At 35.9% G+C, this 10,310-nt stretch overlaps 2 protein-coding genes across 2 annotated transcripts; one reads left to right on the top strand and one right to left on the bottom strand.

Annotated features, from left to right (window-relative positions):
• The first annotated feature begins 1,202 nt into the window (after window positions 1–1,202).
• DCP5 (decapping 5) lies at window positions 1,203–5,649 on the top strand. Its single transcript, XM_079030743.1, has 8 exons — window positions 1,203–1,611; window positions 2,530–2,630; window positions 3,435–3,506; window positions 3,576–4,340; window positions 4,471–4,545; window positions 4,634–4,828; window positions 4,901–5,011; window positions 5,109–5,649. Exons 1-8 carry the CDS (start codon window positions 1,464–1,466, stop codon window positions 5,319–5,321), a joined length of 1,680 nt encoding a protein of 559 aa, XP_078886869.1. The 5' UTR covers window positions 1,203–1,463; the 3' UTR covers window positions 5,322–5,649.
• Window positions 5,650–6,120: 471 nt separating this feature from the next.
• Window positions 6,121–7,498, bottom strand: LOC145094555 (clavaminate synthase-like protein At3g21360). Its single transcript, XM_079032705.1, has 3 exons — window positions 7,113–7,498; window positions 6,762–7,015; window positions 6,121–6,682 (listed from the first exon to the last, which is right to left on the bottom strand). Exons 1-3 carry the CDS (start codon window positions 7,476–7,478, stop codon window positions 6,337–6,339), a joined length of 966 nt encoding a protein of 321 aa, XP_078888831.1. The 5' UTR covers window positions 7,479–7,498; the 3' UTR covers window positions 6,121–6,336.
• Window positions 7,499–10,310: the final 2,812 nt, after the last annotated feature.

Raw genomic sequence — 10,310 nt, 5'->3', positions numbered from 1 at the left:
GCAGCTAAAGGGATATCAGCAAGGTTTCAGCAGTGCAAGGTGAGTCTCCTGATTGTGTGAATGGGTCTATGGCCACAATGCCGGCCCATGTAGTTTATGAGTAAGAAGACCCGGGGGTTAGCCCTAGGCACTGTATGCTAGAATGTGATTCCGGATCAAGGTCCGATGCCGGGCGGGCGCCCGAGGAATGTTTACATGATAGTTTATACTTGTTGTCTGTGTGATACTTGTATGTGCCTGGTAGGGAGGTGAGTGTGGGCGAGGTCCCGTATCTCACCATTAGTAGAGTATGGACGGGGTTCCGTATCTCCTTAGTAGTAGAGCAGGGGCGAGACCCAAGATAGGAGAGAGGTGAGTGTGGGCGGGGGGCCATATCTCACTATCAGCAGGAGCGTGGACGGGGTTCCATGACTCATTAGTAGCAGGCCAGGGGCGAGGCCCTAGTTAGACGAGGCCTTAGATCAGGAGTATAGTATAGTGTGATAGCTACTTGTTGTGTGTTATGTTTTATGTTTGTATGTGTTTAGCGGGCGAGACCCATAGACAGACGGGGCCTAAGAGAAACATATATGTATACCGAATGGGGCTTGATGCCAGGCGGGGACCGATGCCGGAGTTAGTCCGATGCCGGGCAAGTCCCGATGCAGCGGGCGGGCGCCCAATATGTGGTTATATGTGGTAGGTTGGGGAACTCACTAAGCTTCGTGCTTACGGTTTTTAGTTTTGGTTCCAGATACTTCCAATAGCGGAAGAAAGAGCTCGGGATGATCGCATGACACACACACCAAAGGAGTTTTAGCCTGGGGTGTTTACTCTAATAAAATAAAATAATGTTTTAGACATTTGAATGAATGGTTGACACTTGTGGTTTTATTATTAAATTAAAAACGAAATTTTTGGTCATGATTTTTGGGTCGTTACAGAGAGAGAGAGATTTTATTTTTGTTTTATTTTTAATAGTTTTTTAATTGTTGTAATAATACAAAAATTAAAAATAAAATAATAAAGGGTAAAATCGTCAATACAAAAAAGTTCAAATCAAAATGGATCAAACTTACAACAAAATCAAACTCTTGAACCATCTTTCGCCCAAATGTTTTTAGACTCTAAGGACCATTCTTGCAATTTTTTCAAAAGAAAACAGGTCTTAATCTAGGCCATTGCTCTCCAAGCCTCACATATTTTAGAACTTGTTATTTTTGTGAGGATTCCAAAAATACCTTTGTTTTCACGAGCGTTTGTAGTTATGGCCCACCATTCTAAATGCTAATTTGAAATAGGGTTTCGAATTCGATTGAGAACACACAAAGGATCCCCAAAAAGAGTTCATTATCAAAGAGTGAACTCGTACAAACCCTAACCATCATATCTCTCTCACAGAAACATATACCCACTTCAATCAAGTCAGCAAGAATTTACAGTCTCTCTCTCGACTTCGCTAGAGTGTGGAGTATCATAAGACTATGGCGACAGAAACTTCTAGATCTTCAAGTTCATCGGCAGATTCGTACATTGGAAGCTTAATTAGCTTGACTTCCAAGAGTGAAATTAGATACGAGGGCATTTTGTATAATATCAACACCGAGGAATCCTCCATCGGATTGACCAACGGTAACCAATTTTTACGATCTTGTTTCTTCAGATGTTTGTGGTTGTACCAATTCGTATTTTTAGGGTTTCTATTTGAGTACGGTTCAGAAAGGGTAAGTTCAATAACATAATCGTAGAAATGAAAGGCTTGCCATCTAATTTTAATAGGGCATTTATGTTGGCTTTATTCTTCTTATGTGAAATACTTTCGAGCTAATTGTTGCATTAAGTGTATGCTGTTTTAAAAAGAACAAAAGGATATTCTGCGATCTGAACGTAGTAGGAGGAATTAGCATCTTGACACAAGTTTTTACATTAGTTTTGGGTTTTCTGTTTATAAACCAAGTAAATTGTAAAATCAAGTGAAACAAATGAGTGTCTACTGAAGTCGAATTGTCTCTTTGTTTTACATTTTCTTAAAAGTATATTTAAGGTATTCTTATCAAGTTTGGGTAAATCTCCAAATGGTGTCATTATCGGTATTGCTATGGAATCTCTTGAATGGATACTTTAAAGGCATCTTATAAAGTTTGATTAAATTATGAAAGATCTCCATATCTCCATGTCCATGTCTACTTAGTCTTAAATATTTCCCCTTCACAATTTTTTCCACTTATACCCATCGAATCCTATACAGATTTCTTGAGTTTTTATCTTTTCGGTTGTGGATGTATTTGTAAAAGATGTACACAATGATGTTGAGTTATCATGCTGCAAGTTTCTTGTGTATGTTATAGTGTTGATAGATGATACGAGGCTATGTGTTCATGCAAAGTTCTAGGTTGAAATATCTTTTAGGGAAGACAAGGGTTTTATATCAGGCATAATAAAACAAAGAATAGACATGTGGAACTTTAATAATGTCAAGTTCCAAGATTTGACGTGTACATTCATTCTTTCCAAACTTACTAATTTTAACTCATTATTGAAACTTTGCAGTAAGATCGTTTGGAACTGAAGGGCGAAAAAAAGATGGCCCACAACTCATGCCCAGTGACAAGGTTTATGAGTACATATTATTTCGTGGAAGTGATATCAAGGTACCTAAAATGAAATAAGTTTTGACTTTTGACTTTTATCTCTTTATTTGCTTGTTTGTTTATGGGTTATGATCATTGCATGCGATTGTTGTTTTATTGTTAAAAAAAGCTCTATTTTCTAAAAGGAATAATTTTAATATAATGCAAAGCCTAGTGCATGATAGGTTAAGTTGGAATTAAGCAGTTTAGTTTTAATGTATTAACTATAATTGGTACACAAATGGACTTGTAAACTAAATATAGGATGAAGTTGATCTGATCTTTTTGTTGTAATTACGTATTAACTAATTACCAAAATGTATCAAATGCGATAAGTCACTGTTGTAATTGTTTATTCCATAATTAATAATAAATAGTTAACACGAATAATTAAGAACAACGCAAATTACTACCAAAATTGAACTAACATGTAATAAAGGAACAAGTTGGTTTTGCATTTTCTAAATAGTTAAATAATAAAACATAAATACTTGTGAACATTCACTTCCTATTATAAATTCAACGATGAAACTCACTTCTTAAGATCTTTTTATTACTTATCAAATAGAAAGTTAGAAGCAAAAAACATACTTTTAAATGTTATTTTTGCTTTTGCTTTTACATACCAAATATTATTAGATAAGTTATTTGAATATTGATTTTTTGAGACACATATGATATGAAAGGAAACTACATTTATTTGTTGAAAAACACAGATATGGAAATAGAGATTTTGTAACGTAAATTTCATGTGTTTGGTGGTTTAGGACAAATATACCCCTGAAAATAATCAAAGATGTTAAAATATACTTTCATATTATGCAGGATCTTCAGGTGAAATCATCTCAACCTGTTCAACCCACACAATCCATAAACAGTGATCCTGCCATAATTCAGGTATTTCAAGACAAAATACACAATATATTTACTTATTTAAATTATTTAATAATTATTTTTTTTTTACAGTCACATTATCCTCGGCCACCTACAACATCTTCAACCGCGGGTGGTCCCACCACCAACAATCTTGGTCAACCCAGGTCAACATATCCTTTATATCAACCCGGTGGAAATATCGGGTCGTGGGCCCCATCACCATCACCACTACCTCCAAACCCAAACACTTCCGGGCCCACAATGCCAATGTACTGGCCAGGATACTACGCCCCACCACCACAGTTACACCAACAATCACTCCCTCGACCACCACAAGGGTTACCAATGCCGCCTTCACTACAATACCCCACTTTCAATCCACCACCCGCGTCATCTGAACCCCTAAATTTCCCAGAATACCCTTCTCCTTTATTGCCAACATCATCACCACTCCCTTCCAGTTTCACCGGATCTCTCCCTTCTTTGATGCATAACAAAACTCCTAACCCTTCCGCTCCACCACTGCCAGGTGGCGCCACCATGCAACCACCACCTGCTGTCACCAGTGATGTGCTTTCTGGTGCAAAGTTTCCTTTTCAGGGGATGTCTCAGGCAATGGGTGGGCCAACTGAACCACCTACACCATTGCTGGTGACGCCAGGTCAGCTTCTGCAGTCTGTCCCTACTACTGTTTCCCCGCCACCTGTACATGATGATGTGGAAGTTGTTCCGGTGTCGTCGATGACATCATCATCATCATCACCACCACCACCACCACTGTCTGTTCCTGTTTCAGTGCCAGAAGCACAGCCTCCAATTCTGCCATTACCAACTCAATCTCAAATTGCTCAAAAGGTATAAATATAATAATAATAATTATTATTATTATTATTATTATTATCAGTTATTTAAATTTTAAATTTTGTTTGATTTGAATATTTATATATGTTTAATTTTTATTGTTGTTTGTGACTTTGTTCTTTAGCCTAATGGATCAAGTTACCAGAATCGCCATAATTACAATTACAGAGGGCGTGAAAGAGGCAGAGGATCAGCCGGGGTAATTTAGTAAATTTATTTTTTAGAGAGAATGTATCAAGAAGTTTATAATATTGTGTATTAAGTTTTTATTTATTGAAAAAACTCAGGGGTCACGACCTGTGATGAAATTTACTGAGGAGTTTGATTTTAATGCAATGAATGAGAAATTCAACAAGGATGAAGTGTGGGGTACTTTGGGAAAAACCAACAGATCTGGTTCAAAGGAGAAAGATGGAAATGTTACTGATGAGGAAGAATCAGAAGAGGAAACCGATCCCAACTTACCTAAAGTTGAAGTCAAGGTGAGATTTTTATCTGAGGGTATTTTAGACATTTAACAGATAATTAAAACAAATGCAATCTTGAATCTACAGCCTGTTTATAGCAAGGACGACTTTTTCGATTCGTTATCTAGCAACTCACTCGATCGTCAATCAAATTACGGAAGGACTAGATTCTCTGAACAAATGAAACTAGATACAGAGGTAAGGTCATTTTCGTCATTTCATATATATATGCTTTTTAAATTTTTTTTTTTTTATTTTTTTTATTTTGACTTATGATCATGTTTTATATGTGCAGACATTTGGAGAATTTTCTAGATACAGAGGGGGTGGAAGGGGTGGGCGTGGGCCCTACCGTGGAGGGCGTGGGCGAGGTGGCGGCGGTGGTTATTATGGAAGAGGGTATGGGTATGTTGGGCGGGGGCGCGGTGGCAGAAATCAAAATCCAAATCCAAATCCAAATCAGAATCAGAATCAGAATCAGAATCAGAATGATATGCGTGATTATTGAAGTGTTGTTGGTTGTTTTTAGAAAGTACATACCAAATGGTCCCGACTGATAAGGGTATGTGGATTTTTCTTTTTTAGGAGAAATAAAAAGTTAGGTGATGAATATTTGTTTCAAGTTGCTTGTGGATTGTTTTTTGGTTATTTTTTTTTTTCATTATAACTTTGGGTACTCATGGGAGTGTGGGTATGAAGATCAGCAAGATGTTGGAGTCTAAATTTGTGATTTTTTTTTGTTATTGTTATAGTGCTGTTTTAGTAACTATTTGTGGATCAGTTCTGTTCTTTCTTTTTTACCAGTGGCATATAATCTGATTCTTATTGATTTTTAAGTTAAATGAAAACCTGTTGTTACATATATATATATATATATATATATATATATATATATATATATATATGTGTGTGTGTGTGTGTGTACAACGCATGTGTTTTGCACACAATGTATCCTCATATTATTGAAGCAGGAAGCGTCAATGGATTAGATTAGATGGAATTATAAAGTTGAGAATATGCTTTCCATATGATGACCCAATCACCAAATATCTATAGCAAAAAGATTACCCCAGAGTCGGGTGTTGTGGTAAGTAGCTTTATTGGGCTAAATAGAAATAAACATATATAAATCAAATACAACATAGGTTACAAAGTATTGGATAATAATTGCAAATGTGAAGACAACGTTGTTGGACCAATATGTGTTTGATGTGGAGGATCAATCAAATACAAAATGAGGCTTTGTTTTTTGATGCTTCCTTTTATCTAATTTCCTAGCTAGACAGTATCTTGTATACAAATGAGGCTTAACCTCGAATATTTGATTTATTCACGATAAACTAGGAAAGAAAGGTACTACATCTCATGACCTTAGAAGGTCAAAACAGAATAGACGAACTGATTATTGACTATGTTTTGACATAGTAAAACAATGTCATACTTGATGAATGGATGAGACACTCATAATGCCTCTTTATTTCCATATATCCATTATTCTCACATGTTGATTACTATAATCGAAACTACTTGCATGTAGCAACCAAGACTCTTCTTGGAGCAAGAGATGGCCTTCTTCCATGAAGCGTAGCATAATTGTCAAGAAACAACACATCTCCCTTCTCCCACTTGAATTGAATGCTTTCATCCTCAATTATCTCTTCACATCTCTTCACTATGTTCTCTGGTATCTCAGTCCCATCAGCCATCATCGCTGAGCTAAGCTCCTTCCCATGCATCCCCACCATTGTATTGAACCACATTCGCCTCCCTTTCCTTCCCTCAAAAACTTTGGTCAATGCTCTTGGACCTAAAATCGTTTTCACACCACCGTTTTCCAGCCATTCAACATCCATCCCTAGAGCCCTTGCCCTATATCAAGTCAAGATCTTTAGAATCAATTTGTTTGATTCAAAATAATATGAAAACTGAATTGTATTTGTATATATACCTTCTTTCAGCTTCTTCTTGGTCTTGTGTTGCAAAAGCATCCTGCCAACCTCGACCTCTCATGGAGGTGGTATTGTCATTGCTGAGAGCTGTGAATGTGTATTTCAATCCTTTGGCTTCAACTTCCTCCACAAATTCAGGGAACTCCTCCATCATGCGTTCAGTGACTTTGAAGCTTGGAACAAATGGCGTCTCTCCACCCTCTGGTGGTGGGACCTCACAGAAAAGTATCACCGCTTTCGGGAATTCTTTTATCTGTTTATATCATTAATTAGTAAGCTCAATAACATATTCTATAAACACAATCATATCATAAAGAAATTTAAGCGTAAATACAAATGGTTTGACTTACCAAAACCATTTCATGATGGTAGTAGATGAATTCAGAGAGAGGGCCTTCATTAGCAGTCCAAATTCTCTTGTGGATATGTGTTCGTGGGGCGGGCCCCACATAACGGATATCTTCCCAATCACATGTTTCCACAATGTCATTGAAATCAACTGCATTCTTCACATCGAATCCCCGAAAAAGAACAGCACTATTCTTCACAAGCATCTCTTCGAACCATTCTTTGTTGTTCTTTAGAGCTACCAATAACGACTCTATCCCGTTTTTACTTGGTTCTGGAGGTGTGAGCACTAAAGGCAAGGTTTCTCCATCCACTAACTTTTCACCTTCACATTTCCCTACCTTGAATTCCTTGCAATTGTATTCCATTTTTGCTACTCAAGGATGATTATGGGCTACGTGTTTTGAGATGACGAAAGGATGAGGGTATGAAAGAGTATATATAACCACAAGGACGGATCATCTTATATATTGGTCCCACCCATTAACGGCTCATGATGATCATATCAAAGATACTGAATTGTCTTTTTCAGATCAAGAAGACATTTTGTATCGGTTTATATCATGTTATTCTATGGTTTTAGCATCCGACGGTTATTAGTTAAAAGACACTTTTGTGTTGCTTTTTATAGTCCAAATTCATTGATTTTAGCCTCAGTTTTTGTCGTTAGTGTGGATTTGCAAATAAAGACGTATTTTTTTTTTTATATGACTTGCATGTTGCTATAAAGTATTACGAGGTTATTTCCAAGGAAAATTTACCGAAAAAGATGAATATATGAACTTTGCTTGGATAACATTGTAAATCTTTTGTTGTATGTTGGTATTGCTTACATCGACTCTTTGCTGGCACCCCATATCGCCTATTGTGTTTTCGAGGTTAAGTAGTTAAGCTTAGGTGTTTACTTTAATTCCAAGCCGTTTTTTAATTTGAGAAATGCGTATCATTTCATTTTATTTTCTTATTTCAACTATATATAGGTGAAAGGTTTCTTCTTGATGAGGCAAATTTGACAAGGTTAATTAACAAGTAAGAACCAGCCTATTTGCATCGTGATGGCGCCATATATATGAACGTTGTGTCAGCAACTTAATAGATAACACTTTCTCACTCCTCATCCACACAAAAAAAATGTTCTCAAATAGTATCGCAGTATATCAGCTTCCACTCTACATCTTTAACAAAAATACTAACTCTACATCATTTTTATCATTTTATTTTTTATTATTTAAATACAACATTTATATAAAATAGCAATTACATTCCCAAAATATAATAATAATTAAACATATAATAAAGTTACATTAATTTAGAAAATTTATAATGACATAATTAACATTTAAAATGACATAATAAAAATAAAAATTAAACATTATAAAAAAACTACCAATTGTTGTTGTTGTTGTCAATCTTACCGTCATCTTCCTCACCATCATGGTTGTGTTACATTTGACATGTACTCCATCAAATCTTGACGAAGATTGTTGTGCATTTCATTGTTTTATATTTTCAAAAGTCTCACGAAAGTATTGTGGGGTACCAAATAAAATTTGTAAATGTGGATGAAGTGCCTTGTTCTGATTATACATATAAATATTTAGTTCAACTTTTGTCTTCTGTTATGATATTATGTAAAATAATACACACATAAATTACCTTCCTTTATTATTTTTTCCGGATTCCATGCTCGTGTCATGTGTTTTGTTATGTGTCATTTGTGACATCCTCTAATTTTTAGAACCAATTAAAAACTTTTGTTACGATTTTAAAATTATTTTATCATTGTTGCGGAAAAATTCCAGTATATTTGAAACACTTTGAGTACAAAAGATTGTTTCGATTTAATAAAACCCTAAGAATGTCATGATCGATACAATAACATAAGTTACAACGTAAAAGTCTAATGGTTCTGAACTTTATTGCATGTTGTCTCTTAATTACTCAACATCATAATCAAGTTCCAACAACTTAAGTGTTGATACCTGTGATGCATATAAACTATATAAACTGAGTGGGTCAGGTCGGAAGATATACAAGATTTCAATCCCATAATACATATCTTAAAACCTGCAAGAATAAACTTTTATCATTAACACATGTATATCTCATATAAGCAATCTCTCCCATCCCATCGATCCTCACATATTGATCTTATACAATGACCTCATGATATTTAATTGGAGGGGATTGTGTAAAATATAATTTGAGTATACTGCTTCGGGGATTCCTTAGCAGTAGACAAGGATCAATAGAGGCAACAGGGAAAAAGAAGGGAATACTCGAATTATTATGCTTAATCCATACTCTCGAATCAGTGATGAAAGATTGTAACTAATCCATACTCTCGGATTAGTGAAGAATGACTATACCTAATCCATACTTTCGGATAAGTGATGAATGACTGTACCTAATCTATACTTTCGGATCAGTGACGAATGACTATACTTAATCTATACTCTCGAATCGATTATCAATGACTGTACCTAATCTATACACTCGAATCAATGATAATTGACTATACCTAATCCATACTCTCATATCAGTGATGAATGAATGTACCTAAAGATTATGAGAACACTTTCGTTTAGCTTTGAATAACTAAAAAGGGTTTTTTATCAGATTTTGCAAGTATAAATTAGCTTTAAACAATTCAAATAGTAAACAACTTAAACTAAGAAATATTGTAACACCCAAGATCAGAAAGGCCAAGAAAGGAAAGAAAACCCTAAGTCAAAGGGGTCAACTTGTAGAGTCCAAGGAGGAACTCGACGAGTCAGAGCGCTGACTCGACAAGTCTTGTATGGATTAAGAAAGCCCTAATTCCGGGACTTGGACCCTATTTAAGCATCTCATTCTCCTTCTATCAGCCTCATTTGTAGCCCCCATTATCCAGAAGCTATTCCACGAAACCGTAGTGCTCTCTTTGAGTGTGTGAGCCATTGTTGAAGAGTTGGAGTGTTCTTGAAGCCTAGAAGGAGAAGAAGGAGTTGAGGGTTCAAGAGGAAGGTTGTGGATCCAGAAGATTCATCTCTTTAACTACTCATTTTGGTAACCAAGTTCCTTCCTTGCCTTGTTATTTGTTGGATCTTTTCATGTCCCTTTTTATGAGATTTTGGACCAAGTATGATACATTTCGGGTTTGGACGTCCCCCAAGCTGAATCCCTTCAGCTCCAGGTGTGTCTTGGCCTAGAGGGTCATA

The sequence above is a fragment of the Lactuca serriola genome, chromosome 3 (genome assembly GCF_051521515.1).
Source record: "Lactuca serriola cultivar US96UC23 chromosome 3, Lser_US96UC23_V15, whole genome shotgun sequence".
Classification (NCBI taxonomy): Eukaryota; Viridiplantae; Streptophyta; class Magnoliopsida; order Asterales; family Asteraceae; genus Lactuca; species Lactuca serriola.
Note: the sequence above shows the minus strand (reverse complement) of the source record. Positions and strands in the feature narration are given on the sequence as shown.

Excerpts from the sequence above, each read along its gene's own strand:
- DCP5 (XM_079030743.1), top strand. The coding sequence starts at position 1,464 with ATGGCGACAGAAACTTCTAGATCTTCAAGTTCATCGGCAGATTCGTAC. Across the intron at positions 4,829-4,900 it reads TACCTAAAGTTGAAGTCAAG|CCTGTTTATAGCAAGGACGA; the intron begins GTGAGATTTTTA and ends TTGAATCTACAG. Across the intron at positions 5,012-5,108 it reads AAATGAAACTAGATACAGAG|ACATTTGGAGAATTTTCTAG; the intron begins GTAAGGTCATTT and ends TTATATGTGCAG.
- LOC145094555 (XM_079032705.1), bottom strand. The coding sequence starts at position 7,478 with ATGGAATACAATTGCAAGGAATTCAAGGTAGGGAAATGTGAAGGTGAA. Across the intron at positions 7,016-7,112 it reads ACCATCATGAAATGGTTTTG|ATAAAAGAATTCCCGAAAGC; the intron begins GTAAGTCAAACC and ends TGATATAAACAG. Across the intron at positions 6,683-6,761 it reads CAAGAAGAAGCTGAAAGAAG|GGCAAGGGCTCTAGGGATGG; the intron begins GTATATATACAA and ends GACTTGATATAG.